Source organism: Strix aluco, chromosome 13, assembly GCF_031877795.1.
Source record: "Strix aluco isolate bStrAlu1 chromosome 13, bStrAlu1.hap1, whole genome shotgun sequence".
NCBI classification, from domain to species: Eukaryota; Metazoa; Chordata; class Aves; order Strigiformes; family Strigidae; genus Strix; species Strix aluco.
Genome location: NC_133943.1, coordinates 6,920,107 through 6,937,718, shown reverse-complemented (window position 1 = coordinate 6,937,718; position 17,612 = coordinate 6,920,107). Strand labels below are relative to the sequence as shown.

General features: G+C 59.6%; 1 protein-coding gene across 6 annotated transcripts; it reads left to right on the top strand.

Annotated features, from left to right (window-relative positions):
* The first annotated feature begins 1,037 nt into the window (after positions 1-1,037).
* Positions 1,038-17,263, top strand: TNIP1 (TNFAIP3 interacting protein 1). Of its 6 annotated transcripts, none has more exons than XM_074839031.1 (18): positions 1,038-1,152; positions 8,600-8,770; positions 9,786-9,908; positions 10,208-10,290; positions 10,508-10,576; positions 12,634-12,825; positions 13,003-13,097; positions 13,176-13,257; positions 13,499-13,588; positions 13,835-13,900; positions 14,062-14,193; positions 14,276-14,404; positions 14,723-14,845; positions 15,144-15,269; positions 15,581-15,661; positions 15,826-16,020; positions 16,294-16,384; positions 16,741-17,263. In XM_074839031.1, the coding sequence occupies exons 2-18, from the start codon at positions 8,638-8,640 to the stop codon at positions 16,803-16,805; spliced, it is 1,875 nt and encodes a 624-aa protein (XP_074695132.1). In that variant the 5' UTR covers positions 1,038-1,152; positions 8,600-8,637; the 3' UTR covers positions 16,806-17,263. The 6 variants fall into 6 exon arrangements, with proteins under 6 accessions (XP_074695132.1, XP_074695130.1, XP_074695137.1 ...); XM_074839029.1 differs by having other exon boundaries at positions 13,496-13,588; XM_074839035.1 differs by having other exon boundaries at positions 1,039-1,152; positions 16,736-17,263.
* Positions 17,264-17,612: the final 349 nt, after the last annotated feature.

Here is a 17,612-nt window from a genome sequence, read left to right as displayed (position 1 = left end):
AATCCCATGACACATGTAAAAGTGTCAGCCGTGAACACATCTTCACAGCCATGCAGGCGTGCTCATGAATCACAGCTGCCATCAGGTGAGTTTTCTCCCCTGGGAGCACACTGGGACCAAAGGAATGAGGAAGGACCAACAGGACCAAAAGCCTTTGGTTTTCGTAGTGAAATTCATCCTGGTGTTTGGGCCAGCCCGAGCTGGAGACCTCAGGTAGAAACACAAAGAGCAGCTGGCTAGAGAGGTGGAGAGGCAGTGGGTGAGAGCACACCATCAACTGACCACCTCTGCGGGGACCTTGGCTGCAGGAAGGCCCCAGACCCCCTGGCTCCTCACCCTTCCTGCCAAGCACCCATGCTGCTATCCCCCAAACCAGCTCGACTAAAGCAGGACGCTTTTCAGGCCTCACAGCTCATGCCTGGCAAGTGTAGACCAAACACCCTGCCAGGTACAACTTTGTGCCTGCCAGTGAGGAGCTGGGGAGCTGGAATCAGCCTCTGTAAAACAGAAACACTTAAATCCTTGGTGTTTATTCCAGCATCAGTTCGCTCCAGCCTTGGTTCTGACCATCAGTTGTCTTGGCGGATGGTTTCTAGGGACTACCTGCAACCCTGGCACACCATCACCAGTCCAGCTCCACCAGCAGCGCCAGCTCTTCCCCGTTCTCCCGGGAAGACACATCCTGTTCTGACTCCAGAGATGGACAAGAATGCGATGGAAACACACATGGGACAACCACGATGCCTCTCGCAAGATGCAGCAGTTTCCTTGGACAGAATCACAACATGGTTGTAAACCTGGTGAGGTCGCTCAGAAACCAGGCAAGGAGAATGATGTAACCAGGCTCTCCAGTTGTCTAAAAGTGAATCACAGCCTCCACAACAGCCCCCCACCTCCCCCCTTTTGCTGACTAATACCTGACACGGCTCGGCAGCCCCTGGAAGGAACGGCACTAGAGCCCTTTAAGCGGTGCCTGGCTCCTTATCAAAACCACACAGAGGCTGTCTGGGACCTCCATCATGGGGAATTCCCCTTCTCCATGCCTAAAAGTAAGCTCAGCTGGGCTGGTCTTCCTGCATTTGGGGACTGCAGCCGGAGAGTGCCTGGCCCAAAGGGCTCTCACCACCCCGAGCCCCTCCATGACCCAGCCAGGTGAGTAGCACGATGCTTTTTTCGCTGCGAGTGTGCCCAAGACAGAGCGAGGGGAAGCCAGGCAGCTTTTCAGCTGTCAGCCTGGAGCGCTGCAAAGCCAAACAATGCCACCCCACCTCCTCTCCTCACAGAAATAGAGCAGGGTTTGGCTATTTTTTGCAGACTGAGACATTATCTTATAAACAAGACGCTTTCTGGTTCTGTGGGACGGCAGTGAGCTTTGAAGCCAGGTTTTCCGAGGGTTTGCAGAATAGCACCGGGCCTCTGGGGTAAAACAAGCCCTTCAGGGAACAAAAGGGAAGATGTTGCCTGTGCGTGGGGTCCTGCCATCTCGTCCCCCGTTGAGACCTCAGACACAAGCACAGCCAAAGAGCACGTCGGGGTCCCAGCACCCACGGAGCTGTCTCATCACCCAGCCAGGCTGCCAGGGTGACATCCTGGTTGGAGTGAAAGGCAGTCAGGAAAAGGAGTTTGGGGCTTTTTTTAATTTTTACAACCCAAAATATCAAATCACCAACAAGCGATGGAACTGTCTGAACAGAGCTGGGTAGGAAGCCGGGGTGGGACAGCTGGAAACGGCATGGTCACCAGTGAAGGACACCCCTGCGAGCCCAGCGGCAGTCACCTAAGGAGGAACGTCAGGAGCACAGGCAGAGAGCAAGCAGCACCTCTGCTTACAGCAGGCTTTGTTTGCTTCTGGTTTGTTGTTTTATATATATATATATATATATATAAAAAACACCTTCCTCGTGGCAAAACCAACATGAGAAAGACAATCAGGTAGCTGTGGAATGAGTCCCAGAATGCTACACGAAACTAGAAGGTGCTCCCTGTGGTTCTTGCTCCTCTGGCTGATTTCTGTTGTTCATGAATGCAGAATTATCAAAGCAGCAGCACAGAGGGAAATGACCCCCGATAATAAATGCTCCAGCTCAGGGGTGTTATTTCCTTTGTCTAACGCTATCTCTGAGACACAGGCTCGGTGGGGAACTGTAAGATCTGTTAAGAGCAGCCCTCAGGAGCACGCCAGCCTCCTTCCCGGGGCTGAGGGAAGAGCCCGCGACTGCCCCAGCCCATCTGCCAGCGCGGCCGCGGGCCCGGCGTCCCCTCAGCACAGCCCCCCCCAGCTATTCCTCCACACCCCAAACCGGCTGCAGCCCACAGGCAGCACCGGGGGTGCCAGGGGGCTCCTCCACCCGCCGGCAGGATGGTGCCGCGGCCGGGCCCTGCCCTCCCCTCCGCCATTTTGTCTCTCGATAAGCCGGGGGAGCCGCTGCTGGGCTCGGGCCTGCCGCTCCCCCACGAGCGGAAACCCCCCCTAAGGCGGAGGCAGACGGCCCCTTCCGCCCCTCGAGGCCCCGCTACAGCGGGCGGGTTCTCACAGCCCCCGATGCCCCCACAGAACACAACAGCACAGCGAACACCCGCTCCGCCATAACAAACCGCCTCCCCGCCCTCCCTCTTTATACCCTCCGCTCCGCGCCGATTGGCTGCGGCGCCTGTCCGTCAGGCTGGGAATTTCCCGGGGGCGGAACCGTCGCCCCCCGCCCCGCTTCCTCCCGTGCTGGCGGCGGAGCGCAGCGGTACCGGTACCGGTACCGGCACCGGGAGCGGCCCTGCCGCGGGGGGGCACTGCCAGGTGAGCTCGGCGCGGTACCGGGCCCTGCCTGGGGCACCGGGGGCTTACCGGGCACTGAGCCTGGGTACCGGGAGCTTACCGGGCACCGAGCTTGGGTACCCGGGTTTTGCCGCCCCAGCGAAGGGTGCCGGAGAGGGGCGGGGCTCGGGGCTGCGAGGTGGGTGTTTCTGGCTGGTTCCCGGGCTGTCGGGCGGTTGGGTGAAACCCTGGAGCGGGGCCGGGGCCGCGTCGTCCCCCGGGGATTTGCTCTGGGGCCGGCCCGGGTGCCGCGGGCGGGTCGCGATGGCCGTGCTGTGCCTCAGTTCCCCTTCTCCCGGGGCCGGGCAGGGGCTGCCGGCTCCCCTCGCCGCTCCCCGAGGGACAGGCTGGTTGCAGCGGAGCCCGGCTTCACCGGCGGTGGCGATGCCGGGGGAGGAGCGGGGAAAGGCTCGGAGAGGCGCTGGAGGGAAGCGGGGGGTGCCTGGGGCCGGGCAGCCCCGCACCGCAGCCGTCCCCCGGGCTCTCTCCTCCCCTCGCCTGCCTTACACACCCCCGGTGCTTCCCCGGGCCCGCACATCTGCCTTCTGACTAGTTCTGGGCTTGCGGTCCTCCCTCGGGCAGGGGCGGTGCGTGGGTCCCACCCCGGGGGGCTGCGGGCGGCCGTGGCTCCAAGGAACCTCCAGTCGATTCTATTTTCCTCCCTCTTCGCGTTTTTCCTCCCCACCCGCCGCTGGTCTGGCGGTGCGTGTCCACATCAGGTGCGGATCCAGAGGCTGGAATAGCCGGGGTGGGGATGGCAGCATCCCCACCTGCCTCCCCTCCTCCTTTGGGGTGCAGTGCACAGCTCACCCCCTTCAATTCCAGACTAAGGCTCCCACTGAGGGCAGAGGGAAAAAAGATGCTGCCTGTCTGCCCAGCTTTTGGGTGAGAATAGCTCCGGATGGGACTTGGCGGGGACCCGCAGCCTCTGGGAGATGTGGCAGTCCCATTCCTCAGTGCCCCTGGGCACAGGTTGCTCCCTGTATCAGGAGAGGCAAATGCAACCTTTCCCCTTTAGCTTGTTATTTCCATCTGCTTGGGTGAGCAGGAGCTGTTCTGCTGCCACAAGCTCTTTTGGAGTGCAAATTTCACTGAGAGCGCTGGCAAAGCGAGCTGGAGCTGGGAAGGGACTTTGGGCACAGGGGTGAGTCTGGAGGCAGGAAGGCTCCAGCCAGGCACATCCTGCAGAGCTGTCTCTGTGATGAGGCAAAGTAAGCAAGAAGAGAGGAGAGGCTTTTTGCAGCCTTTGGCATCATTCCATTCTGCAAGAAATCCCAGGACGCCCTTTCGGCCTGACCTATGCCAAACAGACCTATTTAGCACAGGGCCGTGGGGCGTTGCTTGCCAGCAGCTGGTACAAAAAACACTTGTGGGTGGAGGAGGCTGAATTATCTACTCTTGTGGCATTGCAGATCTTATTTTAAAGCAATAATTCTTACGCTTTGGGTGACAGAGGTAGCTTTGCTGGTGTAGCTTTGTGGTGCCACTGTCTTCTGCTGCTTGGTTGTTGCCTGGCTGAAGTGCACCAGCTTGGACAGGAGTAGCCCAGGTTGTGCTGGAGCTGCAAGGAAAGGGGTGGCTGTGCCTTGCTCTGCTTTTGCTGTGACGAGCAGCCATGATGCTACTGAGCTCTGCATAGGGAAGAAACTAAGCAGGCAGCACAGAACAAGGTATCTTTGCAGCATAAGACAGGATCTTGCATAAAACACCACCGTGCTGCCCAGGGGAGCACTGCTACCAAGCCTGGCAGCCTGTCCTGCCTGCACTGGAGCTTGGACCCGTGGTGAGGAGCTCTGCAGCTGCGTGTGGTTACCTGTGTTTGTAAACCTGGCTCCAAATGGGGAAATGCTTTATTTTCCTTGTGAGCAACCTCATCAGAAGCAGGTTGTTTTGTGAAGCCTCTGTGGGAGGTGGATTTCTTAGGCGAGGCCAGAGGACATCTGTAGCATCAGCTGCGTTTCAGATGGGGCTCCTGCCTTTCCTACTGTCTCTCTGCAGCTAACTGGGAAGCTAGGCTGGGAAGAAAAATGCTTCAAGTGCAGGTTCAGATCTTTCCCTTTGAGACCTGAGCCTTGCAATGCCTGCTTTCCTCTTCTTTTGTTACTCCCAGCCCAGTGGACTGCAGTGCCCAGAAAGTCTCCTTATTATTGCTCTTCCTAAAGCCAGCTCTGCTTTTGCTTCCGTGCAAGTAAGACCAGTCTAGCAGCCCAGGAATTGTTGTCCCTGGTCTGGGGAGCTGCTGGAGCTCTGGAGAGGAAAAGAAACTGGGCTGGGTGCTGTGGCATTTTGCTGATTTCCAGTAAAATGATCAAACAAAAAATCCCTCTGTGGTGTCTATCTGAGTGGCTTTTGCTTTTCCTCTGAGGAGGAGGGATGCTGGGGGCCCGGCAGCCCTGGTCATGGGAAAATGATGCTGGCAGCCTGCAGGGATTTGCTTTTGCCTCCTGTGATCCTGGTGGGGAGGAGACTTCCTGGAAATGTTGCATGCCAGGGTAAGGAAAACTCCGTTCTCTTAAGGGCTGGGCCAAGCCCCCACCATGGATCACAGGATGGGAATTGATCCCACGGCTTTGGAAGGCTGGTCTCCACCCGGGGGCTCGTTCCTGAAAGGAAACCTCCAGTGGTGCCAGTCCACTTGCTGCACAGGATTCTCATCCTTCGCCTTTGTCTCTTCAGCTGTTTGGGAATTTTAAAGTAAGAATCATTTTCTTCTGCTGCTTCTGTGTGGCCGGTGCAGCGATGGCTGCGGTGCTGGTGGCCGTGATGCACATCTTCCTGGGTGACAGCAGAGAACAGCCTGGCCACGGCTACGTAGTTCAGCTCTCTCCCAAGCTGCAGCACAGCTATTTAAATACCACCCTGCTTTCATCTTTGCCTGGGAGTCTCCCCTGCCCCCTCGCTCTCTCATCCTCTCCCTTTGCTGAGTTGTCATAAAAATTTACTACCTAAAGGTCTCGGTGCCCCGCTTGCAACCAGCAATGCCCACGGGTGACCGCAGCGTCTGGCACCCTCTGCCAGTGGCTGGGCATGGAGCCGGTGAGCTATAGCCGAGCAGCCATAGTCTGTGGCTGGCCCTCGACCCCTGGGGCCGTGAAATAGTCAGATTAGTTTAGAAACTGTTGACTGGCAGAAGTGTTTTCTGGTGGTTCAGTGGTTTCTTCTGGAGCTTGTGGTAGTTGTGTTTTCTTTGCATTTCTAACCATCGTTAGGTGCTGGTCTGTAGTCCTCTCCCTCCTCCCCTGGTGTTTTTATTGAAACATGAGATTTTTTTTACTGCAAATATCACCTTTTGGAACCTTGGGGGGTGGGGGGGGAACAAATGAGTACTGGGAACAGTGACCAGGTTCAGGGTCCTGTCCCCAGGGTAACTACTCAGTCCCAGCAGCTCCTTGCAGAAATGGGGCTGTTCTTCTACCCTGGGCAAACCCACCCTGACCCCGGCAATGGGCTCAGATGCTGTGGAAACCCTCCCCTCTTGCTGGGTCTTGTTTGCTGGTGAATTTGTGTCTGGTCTGTGCTTCTGTCAGCTGGAGATAATTCTTCTCCCCGGCTGCTGTTTGAAACCAACTCCTGTGGCTCCTCTGCTGCCATCTCCATGGTGGAGTGCAGACCTTGGGTAGAAAGATCCTTTATAGAACCTTGAGAACTGGGAATAGCAGAGGCTTTCATGGCTCCATCCAGCTGGAAGAATATGGGGTCACCATGAGTCGTCTCTGTGGTCTGCAGGGTGGTTGGTACAGCTGGCTCAGGTTTGAATGTTTTGTGCAAGGGCGGGGAACCTCCCACATGTGCTGTGGGGCAAGGCAGAAAACCTCCTGGTTTGGATCTGAAGTGCAAGAAAATGGGGGCTGGTATTTCAGGCTGCTGCAAAGCCACACGGGGAAAGGATGCCATGTGAGAGGACAGCTTCTCCCCACCTTCCCTGACCTACACCTGGGTTTGTCCCAGTGGAGGACACAGATACCCCACAAGATGCTCACTGCAAGATCACTTTGCTACCCAGCTCCTCCCGGAGCCCCAGGTTTGGGATTTGGAGCAGCATGTGGTGACCGGACACCAGTGAGAAGTAGGCTCAGGTCCCCAGGCTGCCTGCAACGCTGTCCCTGTCCTCGGCTGGGCAGGTAGCGTGGCCACAGGCATTTCCCCACGGTGGAGGTGCCATCGAGTCCCTGGGCCACGTGTGTGCCACCACGCTGGGCTCCATCCTGCCCACCGGCAGGTCTGCTCTGGGAATTTTCCCCATCCCGTGGCAGGGGGATTTCATACTGGCTGTGACGATGCTGCCCGGCACCAGGACCCATGGCACAAAAACTGCCCCGGTTCTTCTGCAGCTTCCTGTCAGCTGCTGTGGGCTCCAGAAATAGCCACTGCTCAGCCTGCCCTGTGCCACAGCTGGGCAGCTCCTGGTGTCACCACCTCCAGCTGCTTGGGACAGGGCTGATGGCTCCCTGTGGGGAGCCACAGGCGATGAGGGGCTTGGTGGTACCCACAGAGCTTGAGGATGGTGAGACCTACTGACAGATGCATCTCCCAAAAGGAGACTGCTGCTGAGGCCATGCTTAATTACCTGCTACTGAGGCAGGCGTTAATTGCTGCTCCAGTTGCGGATGCTGCCAGGTGGCAGTTGTCATCTGGAAAGTCCCTGCTGCTCCCTGGCAGGCAGGTCATCTAAACCGGTGATCAACCCAGATAGCTCATGACATGAGCATTAGTCTGAGGTTGAGACGGTTTCGGGTACGAGCTACCCCCCTTCTCCTTTCAAAATGCCCCCCCCCCCTCAGCCCTCTCCCTCTCACAAACGCCCAGCTGCCTTGGCTGAGTAGAAGAGCACTTGGGGGTGTCCATGGGTGCTCCTGTTGTGCCCTCAGGCAGCACCCCAGCTCTTCCTGGCATCGCCCCCCGGGGCTGTCTCATCTGCTGCACTGCTCCACTTTATAACAAGCTGGCATCAGGGGGGATATTTTTGATAAGTTGTGCTGTAATTCACAGCAGCAGCTTTATCACCCCCAGGAGATGGGTGAGCCCTGGAGCCAGGATCCTGCCCAGCCGTTCCCAGGCCAGACCTTGGCAAGGAGGAGGCCTTAGGCCACCCACAAATGCAAGGAATTAAAAAAGCAAATAGCATGCTGCGTACGGGTGTTTCCTCTCCTCGTACTTTGCTTCCGGCCCGGCACATGCCTGGCTGTTCCCCGTGCCCCGATTTGGGAAGCTGTGCTGTTGGCAGCCGGTTTTTCTGGCTGAGCTGGAGGGCAGAGCAGGTCCCTGCCTGGCTACTGGGGCTCGTCCCCCCTGGTGCTGCCCACACCACCCTCCAGCTGCAGGTTAAGAGGTTAAGGCTTTTGGAGCTGTAGATGCTGCCCCTCCCCAAACATCCTCCCACAACCTTTTCAGCTCCCCAAAAATATCCTGCGGTGAGCAGGATGTCCTGGTGACAGTGCCCAGGTCTGCGCTGGTGTGGGTCGATGCTCCTGGGCTGCATCTCCATCCCTGCCAGGGTGCAGTGGCAGGTGGCTGCGACCTCCTCGGGGACTCCCACACCCCACAGGGGTGAGAGCCGTCCTGAGCGGGGCTGCTGGTGATGCCTCCTCGTGTGACACTTCTCATGGCTCTGAGTCACCCCAGCACGTTCACCCCAAGCCGGGCTGGAGGGGGAAGTGCCTTCACCTGGGACACTTCTTCTCTGGCTGGCGAGCAGCGAGGCAGCGCTGCAGGCATGGCACCCCGGGCGGTGGGGACCTGGGCACCGCCTGGAGCCAGAGGAAGGTGACACTGTGCTCCGTTGCCTTACAGGGATGCCTGGCTGGGAGGTAGGCGACTGAACGGCGGGCATGGAAGGGAGGGGACCCTACCGCATCTACGACCCCGGCGGGGGCTCGGAGGAGAATGCATCCACGGCCTTTGAGCGGCTGGTGGAGGAGAACACCCGGCTGAAGGAGAAGATGCAGGGAATCAAGTCTATTGGTAACTGCTGCGTGGCTGGGGGATGAGGTTTGCTTTCGGGGCAGCTCAGCCTGTGCCCACCGAGCCTGGGGATTTCTTGCTCTATTTAGGAAAGGTGCTATGAGAAGCTGGGGGTCTTGGCACTGGGGCAGCAGTAAAGCTCTCCCCGTCTTGGGGGGTCAAGCAGGATGTCTGGGCATTTTCACATGGGGGTGCAGAGGGAGGAAGGCTTTTGCTGAGTTCCTGGGGTACTTTACGGTAGGATAAATGGCTGGGAAAAAAAAGGCAAGTGATGGAGCAAGGTCAGCTCCTCGGAGTCCTGTAGTGGCAGGTCACAGATGCCGGGATCTGTTCTGCTTTTGATGAAAGCCCCCACCTCCCACAACCCCTGTTGGGTCAGGGGCTTTTCCCAGGTGCTGCTCAAAGACCCCTGCATTGGGGATTCCCTGCAAGTGGCAGGGACATGTTGGGGTTGAAACGCTCCAGCCAAGTTGTGTCACCCCCTTTCTCGGCCACCTTCCCCCACCCGCCCTCGGTTTTGCTTTCGGTCTCGTGACCCAGCTTCCGCTTTCAAGTCCTGCTTCTGCAGCCGAATTTCCACCTGCCTCGTGATTCCTGTTGTGTCACCATGCCCCTACCTGGGACTGAGACCCGCTGGTGTGGGGGCAGCTACCCAGGGTGAGGAGAGGGTTGCTCTGCTGGTGCCAGACCCAAGAGTGGGCAGGCTGGAGCCTAGATCCACCACCTAGGCTTAAATTAATTTCTTCTGGGAAGCGAGGAGACCTCTGAGGGATGCAGTGATGCCCTTCTGTCTCCTGTAACCACTCCTCTGTGTGTCAGCATGGAGGACTGCACAGCCAGTGAGCCACTGATATAGTTTTGCTGTTGGATTTGGCCAAGAAAAGTTGTTTCTGGATGAAGAAGGACCATGTTGGGCACTTCACCTGAGCAGGGGGGCTTGGTGTTGGTGGATGGGGCTGCTGCAGGGCAGGCACTTGGGGAAGGAGGGTGAGCATCCTTTGGTTGCCCACAACAGGAGAGCTGCTGGAGGAGTCCCAGGTGGAGGCATCCAAGCTGCGCCAGAAGGCAGAGGACCTCGTGAAGGACAACAAAATGCTGATGGCATCATCTTCCTTAGAGGACCTGGTAGAAACTGGAGGTAGGAGACACAAGGCTCACTGGGGAGGGATAACCTGATGGCTCAGGATCCTGAGCTCACGGGAAGGGAGAGGGTGTGAAGGAGACTTTCATGAAGGTTTCTTGCAGCCCTGTCATCTCTGGAGTGTATCAAAGCACTGCCATCCTCCCTTCTCCTGGAGGGAGATGTCTGTCCTATCCTCATAACTGGGGTAGAAACCATCCATCAGTGCCCAACCTTGCGCAGTATCTGCTCTCTGCATCCCTGCGCCAGGTGGAGAAGGGCCCTGCTCATGGCTTCGTCCTCTCCCCTCTCTGCAGCCGTCGGCCCTGATCCCAGCTCCACACGGGCTGCCCCGGGCAGCGCCCAGCCGGACACGGAAGCACGGAAATCTCCTCCAAGTGTGAGTCTGGTGAATGCAAGAGGCAGTGCTGGCATGGCTGGAGGGAGAGACTCTCCATCTAGTTAAAGCAGGAGGCAGCCTTTAACCTCTAGAAATGGGCATAAATCTGAAAGGAGGGATCAGCTTCCCTGCTGTGCTGCGGTCCCTGCCTCCATTCGGTGGGCGTCCTGGGTTGCCATTCCCCAGGGAGACCTGACCTGGCTGCCTCCCCTTGCAGAGCTCCTCCTCGGAGTTTGAGATCGTCGCTGTCGAAGCGCAGGGGTTTCCCCAGGAGAGCGGGAGAGCGGTGAGTGGCCCCGGTGCCTGCGGGATTTGGTGGGCGGCGGGTGGAGAGTCGAGCCGGTTGGTGCGGTGGTGGCGGTGGGGGTGTGGGAGGGTGCGCAGACAGGCAGCGGCGTGCCCCAGTGGGGACAGGCAGGGCTCAGGGACCTGTGTCTAAGGTGGCCTTTGGGCAAACTGCAGCGGGAGGGATAAACTGCACCCAGGTGTTTCCAGGGGAGCAGAGCCAGCCCCCCATGTACAGCTCCCAGGACAGAGCTTGTGCTGCAGTCAGAGCTCATGCCTGGTCTCCACCACTGATGAAGATGAGGGGACCTGGTTGGTCTGCAGGCAGGAGGGAACCACACAGACCCATGGCTGATTCTCCCCGTGTCTCACCGGGGCCGGAGGGCTCAAGAGTGATGGCACGTGTGCCCCAGTGTGTACCCAATCCATTTGTCTGGCTGAGGCAAGGAGAGGGGACAGTGTGCAGGCTGCCCTCCAAGGGCAAGGGCTCCTGAGTACAAGTGGCCTGGCCAGGCTGCCTGGGCATGGGGCCAGCAAAGCAGCCCCAGCCAGATGGGGACACCAGTGTCTCCAGGTGCCATGTGGCAGTGAGAGGAAAGGCTGTGACAACCCGAGGAGCTGTCAGCGGTGCTCTGATGCTCACCTCCTGACACCTGCACTGGGTGGGAGGACCAGGTCTCCAACCCCCATCATTGCTGACAGGGTCTGCCCCAGCCAAGGCACCTCCGTGTGCTCTGTTTGCTGCCACCTGAATGTCCCATTGGCTGGCACTGCCACGTCCTGTTCTGTTTTGGCTTTTTGCATGTGCTGGAAGGGAGAGGAGGAGGGATGGGGAGCCCAAGGGGGACGAACACCAGTTTGCACCATGCAGTGCCACTAAGGGGACTTGCTCTTGTTGTGCATCCCTGTTTGCGTTGGCCAGAGAGGCTCCAGGAGGGGTTGAGTCTTGCTGGACCCTCTTGGGGTGCAGCCATGGGGTGATAGAGAATGAGGTGGCATCTGCTTGACAATCAGGTGCTGGCACCTCAGCCAAGTGCCAGTCCCGTGCTCGCACCCAGGCACTCCAGTTGGGCTCTGGTTCTTGCTGCCTCCCCTTGCCAGCTGGCTCATGGGAGGAGCCGGCCATGCTGTGCCCCACACACACCCTCCCATGGCAGTTTCGGGGCTGTGAACCCCAGGACTGGGGTGCCAGGGACACACTGGGCTCCTGGCCCCACGCCATGCTGCCCGGGGCATTCCCACGGGCAGCAGGCTGAGTCAGCGGGGCAGGCAAAGGTGTGCCAGCGCAGTGCCACATGTGCCGGGCTGGGCTCTGTTGTGCTGGCAGTGTCTCCTAGGCAATGGAGGAGTTAACCAGCCACAGAGGGGAGGACAAGCATGCTGGGGACACCCCTCATGCGTGGATGGGGGTGCGCCCTGACGCTGGTGGGTGCACCCTGACCCGGGCTCTCCCAGCCACTATTTAAATCCCATGTATCACCCTCTTGGCTGCTGCTTGCCAAAGAGCCTGGGATCCTGGTGCCTGGTGTGCCATGGCAGCAGGAGAGCCACAGAGTGAGGAGAGGAGGAAGGAGAAGATGGGGATGGGGGTAAGACCATCCCTCACATGGCAGACCTCAGTTCCTCGAACAGACTAGGGTGTATGTGGAAAGGGCAGTCTCAGGAGCTGGGATTTCTAGTCTTGGTGCCAATGGGAAGAGCTCGGGGGTAGAAGGGACCCCAGGGGTAGAGATGCCTCCGTTGCTGTCAGCAAGCTGGGAGCATGGTCTGCTCAGACTGCCAAGAGGCACGGGGAATCCATGGGCTGGAGAACCTGCTGCCTTAATGTCCCCCTCTGCCCGGGGACTTGGTGTCCCATGTCCAGCGGCTGGGAGTCGAACCTTTACAAAGCTGGCACATTTTTTCAGCATACTGAGAGCCGTTTCAGAATGTCTCAGTGCTGGCCCAGGTCCCCACCACAGCCCTGGATGGGAGACGAGGCTGATCTGCCCCGAGAGGGAATTTTGCAATGCTCCTTGAACTGATCTGACCCCCACTTCATCCCCTCCCCATCCCCAGGACTTGGAGCAGCCGCCAAACGAGGATGCCAACCTGCTGCCCCAGCTGCAGCAGCTGGAGAGCACGCTGAGCGGCTGCGCCAAGGAGGCCAGCAAGGACCAGGTCTTCGTGCGCATGGGCTACATGGCCTCCGAGCTCAAGCGCCTGGCCTCCAAGGTGCACAAGAACGAGCAGAGAACATCGTTCCTGCAGGTGAGCAAGGGCTGGCTGGGCTTTTCCCCTTTTTGTTTTTCCTTTTTCCCACCAAGCCCTTTCTGTCCACCCCAAGAGAGACACCTACCTCCATGCCCAGGCTTGGTGGGAGGTGGGTGGCCAGGCAGGCTCCTGGGGCTGGCTATGCTCCTCATGCTCCTGGCGTTCACCCCCCAGACGCTGTGTGAGACGCTGCACAGTGAGAACAAGGAGCTGCGTACCAAGCTGGAGAGGGACCTGGAGCAGAGAAACCAGGCGCTGGAGAAGCTCAGGTGAGGGTGGGCAGTGGGGAGGGGGACGTGGCTGCCCTGGGTGCTTCTTCCCACTGACCCGTCCCTCCCTGCCCGCAGGTGTGAGAACCAGGAGCTCCGGAGGATGGTGACACTGAGCAGCCAGGACAGCGGGAAGAGGGAAGCTGCCGAGCAGCAGCAGGTGAGGAGGCAGCATCGCCCTTGGAGAGGGCTGGGAAGGAGGCGGGGAGCCTGCTGACACATCAGCAAAGGTGGCCTCATTTTAATCGAGCCCCCAGTTTGTTCCAGTATGACCAGCAGGACTTCTCAGGGTCTGAAGGGGATGGGGGAGGCCATGGGAGGGGAATTGGCTCGAGTTTAGCTGGCCTCGGGCACAGCCTCCGCAAAAGCCCTGAGGGTCCCCCCCCGTGCGCGTCCAGCAGAGCGGGGCCACGGTGGAGAAGGCGCCGGGCAGAGGAGAGCTGGAGGCCAAGGAGAAGAAGGTGAAGATCCTGGAGCACCAGCGCAGGGAGGTGAGGACCAGGCTGGGAGGGAGGCACCACCAAGGAACGGGGGGAGTGGGCAGTGGGGACACGTGGCTGGGACAGCACGGGGAGACTGGGGCAGGGCTGCGGAGCCGCAGGGAAGCGCTGCTGGAGTCAGGTTCTCCATCCAGCTGGTCCCTGAGGTGCTTTTGTGATGGGGGGCTGCTGGGGACTGCCATGGCTGGCTTGGGGCAGGGATTGGGCTCCTGTTCAGCCACCCATCTCTCCCCGCAGCTGCTGGAGGTGAATAAGCAATGGGATCAGCATTTCCGAGCCATGAAGCAGAAGTATGAGCAGAAGGTAGGGCTGGGTGCTTGGGGGGCACATCTCTGCTGGGTGCTAACTGGGGGGACTTGAAGGCAACTGGGTGCAGGGGAAGGTTTTGGGGCTGCCTGCTCCTCCTTCACCTCCCTAGTGTGGGTCCTTCCAGGCAGGCCAACATCCCCGCTCCCTCCTGGCAGGTCACAGACCTGCACCAGGAGCTGGCCGAGGCCCGCAGGGCACTGACTGAGCTGGAGTCGGAGAGAGAGCAAAAGCAACGGGATTTTGACCGCAAGCTACTCCTGGCCAAGTCCCGGATTGAAACGGAGGAGGCGAGTCCCTTGGGAAGGGTGGTGGGGAGCTGCTGGCCCTATTGCCCTGCCCTGGCTGATCTCTCCCACCGGGGTCCTGCAGGCGGAGAAGGAGAGGCTGGCCATGGAGGTGAGGGACCTGCAGCAGAGGATGCGGTTCCTGCAGGAGCAGCTGGCCCCGGTCACCAGGCAGCGGGAATACCAGGAAAAGGAGATCCAGAGGCTGAACAAGGTGGGGGCCAGGGCACAACCCCTCCTTGCAAAATGTGTTTTATGTTCTCCAGCCTCTTCTCTCTCAAACCCAAAACTGACCCTAATCAACCCCCTCCTGCCCAGCTCTTTGCCCAGGCAGGAGCTTGTGCCAGACGATGCCCACCACATTCCTCTAGGCTCCCAGGAAGGGGGGTCTGGGGGAGATCTGTAGTCCCTCTTGCTCTTGCCTAGTTGTACCCACTTCCCATGCTGAGCACATGCCCATGGTCCTCCGGAGATATCACGGGCACAGCACCTCACTCTGACCCCCCTCCCTGCTCCTCCTCTTCTTCTCTAGGCGCTAGAGGAGGCCCTGAACGTCCAGGCCTCTCCACCACCCATCTTTGCCAGCACCATGGAGCCAGTGGGGAAGGTGCCGCAGCAGGAGCTGCTGACCCAGAATGAGCTACTCAAGCAGCAGGTAGGGCAGGACACGGAGCCACTGGAGGCAGGGAGGGAGCTACGTGTCCTGGACCTCCCCGGCAAAGGGCCCACTATGGCCAGGAGGAGCCCAGCAGCTGTGGCGGGTGTCAGTGCCAGATCTCAGCATCCTCCAGGCCTTCAGCAGAAAGGACCACAGCCGTGGGCTGTTGTGTCAGCTGACGTGCCTGGGGCTTGGTGTACCTGGTGGGGTCATGGATGGCAACACAGCGATGGGGGTTGCTTGGGGGAGGTGTCTGCCCTCAGTCAGGTGCACCCATGTCCCTCCCTCCTGCCAGGTGAAAATTTTTGAGGAGGATTTCCAGCGTGAGCGGAGTGACAGGGAAAGGATGAATGAGGAGAAGGAAGAGCTGAAGCAGCAGCTGGAAAAGCTGCAGAAGCAGTTGGTCCTCTCCAACAACCAGGTGAGCAGCGCTGGGTGCCACCAGCATTCTAGGAGCCCCATGTCCACCCTGGGTGTGTCAGAGGTGGTCATCCCAGTGTCACAGCCCCCGTACCCATCTCAGAGCAGGGACAGAAAGGCCAGAGCAGTGGTTTTGCTGCTGCTGGTCCCTGCCAGAGCATCTCCTTTCACTTGTTTCTTCCTTCTGCCCCTCTCCTGGGGATCTGATGGGGGGAGCAGTGCAGACATTCTTGCAGGGCACTGCAGCAACCCTCACCCACAGACACAGGGAGTGCGGGGTGGGCTCTGCACTAACCCCCCCCTTACTCCCAGCTGCGAGCCTCCAAGGACGACTGCCAGAGGGAGAAGGAGGAGAAGGAGAAGCTGAAGAAGCTGCTGAAACAGCACAAACAGGTGGGAATGGGGGAAAATCCCTTCTTGGGCAGAGGGCCTGGGTGCTGCAGGCCTGGCCCCAGCCCCTCGTCTCCTGTTGGAGGGGCAGCTCTCAGCCGGGTGATGGGTGGTGGTGGGCGGCCACCCTTGGGGATCTCCCCAGCATCATCCCCGACTCCTCGCAGGCTTCAGGAGAGAGGCTGCACCCTGAGCCGCTGCCGGGGCCACTGGGCCCTGCCTGCCCCATGTACCAGTACCAGTACAGTCCCCCTGTGGCTCACCCCATGTACCACGGCTTCGACGAGTGGCAGCAGATCCGATACCCGCCAGCGATGCCGGGCGAGCACACACCAGGACAAAACTTCCACCATTTTCCCCCGGTGAGTGTCTACCTGTGCCAGCACGACAGGGAGCAGAGGGTCCCATGTGAGCGGGTCTGGGGCTCGCTGCTGAGCAAGCGCGGGCTCCTCCAGGGCCACTGACTCACGGAGCAGGGAGCTCAGCACACGTGTCCTGTTGCCACGTGAATGCTCAGCCCTCTTCCTTCCCTCCTCCTCCTCCTCCTCCTCCTCCTCACGCCCTGGTGATCAAATAGGGAGCGCAGCCTCATAATTCACATCCCTGGTAATTTGCTGTGTCTGTTCCATCTGCAGCCCGAGTACCCGTGGCGCCCGCCCTGTGCCATGGCTCGCAGCCAGAATGCCCAAGCAGTGGCCGGGGTGAAACCAGTCCCCAAGGACTTGGGTAAGGCTCGGACCCTCGGTGAGGGGAGTGCCCCTGGCCTTCGCCCTGAGACCTGGGTGGTTGGATGAACACTGTGGGGAGGGATGGGGGGACAGCTTGCCAGTCAGTGGCCATTTCCCTTCAGCCCCCACCTCTGATCAGCCGAGGGGATGATTCTGCTGCAGGGTTGGTCCCTGTCACATCCCCCCAGCGTGTGAAGACAGACGTGAGCCTGAGCCCTGGCACCCTGTGGGGTTATGGCAGTCGGTGCTCGGGGATAACAGCCATCCCATGGCAGGCATCTCTCCCATGGGGCTCATCTGGGCACGAAGAGCTGTGCTCACCCTGTGCCGCCCCTCTCTTGTGTCTCAGAACAGGCAGGTCCCGGATTACCCTAATGCCAAGGACCGGCTGCGCTGCCATACCAGCAGAAGAGGAATAGGGTGTGTGTGTGTGCCCGTGTGTATATATCTAGGAGCTTCCTCCGGCTGCCTACCCCTGTGCGCAGACATGCAGTGGACGTGGCCACACCTGTGGCCTGGAGCAGCTTGGCAGCGCATCCCCACGAGGAAAGTGTGAAGGAGGGATCGGAGGTGCCATTGTGGTGGTGGCCAATGCAGGGTCACTCCCCTGCGGCCATCCCCTTCCCAACAAGGCATCAGGCCCGACATCGCTGTAGACCCGAGCCAGGTCTTAAGGGAAGAGGAGCCGGCGTTTCCCAGGAGTGTGCCAGGAGCTGCCCCTGTCCTGAGGCTTCGGTTCAGCCCCTGGAGGAGTGGGTGACAGCGGGGGCTCTCCCGGCAGTGGGAGATCCTATGCTCGCAGGCGTGTGCCTGCCGCAGCCATGGCCCGGGCTGAGGGTGGTTGGTGTCTTTGTATTTATTTAAGGACTGAAGTGTAGCTGAGTCTCTCTGGTTTTATCCTCAAAGCTGCTTTCCCAGGGGTGGCCTCTGTGTGGGGACGGGGAGGGATGCCAGGGCTGCTGCTCCCCATGTGCTCAGGTGGAGCCGCAGGGCCAGATTCAGCACAGTGAGAACCCCAGGGCACCCCAGGATCTATTGCCCCAAGTGCAGACCCCTCATCTCCCACTGGGTGCTGGGATCCCTCCCTCACCCTCCCCTCTCCTACCCCCCACCTTTGCCAGGCCAGGGGAACCCCTGCTCCCCCTTCTGCCTTGCCCTGCAGCAGTGGCCTTAGGCCCCATCTTCCAAATTGCACAGAGCAAATCTTGCTCCAGGAAAACAAGTCT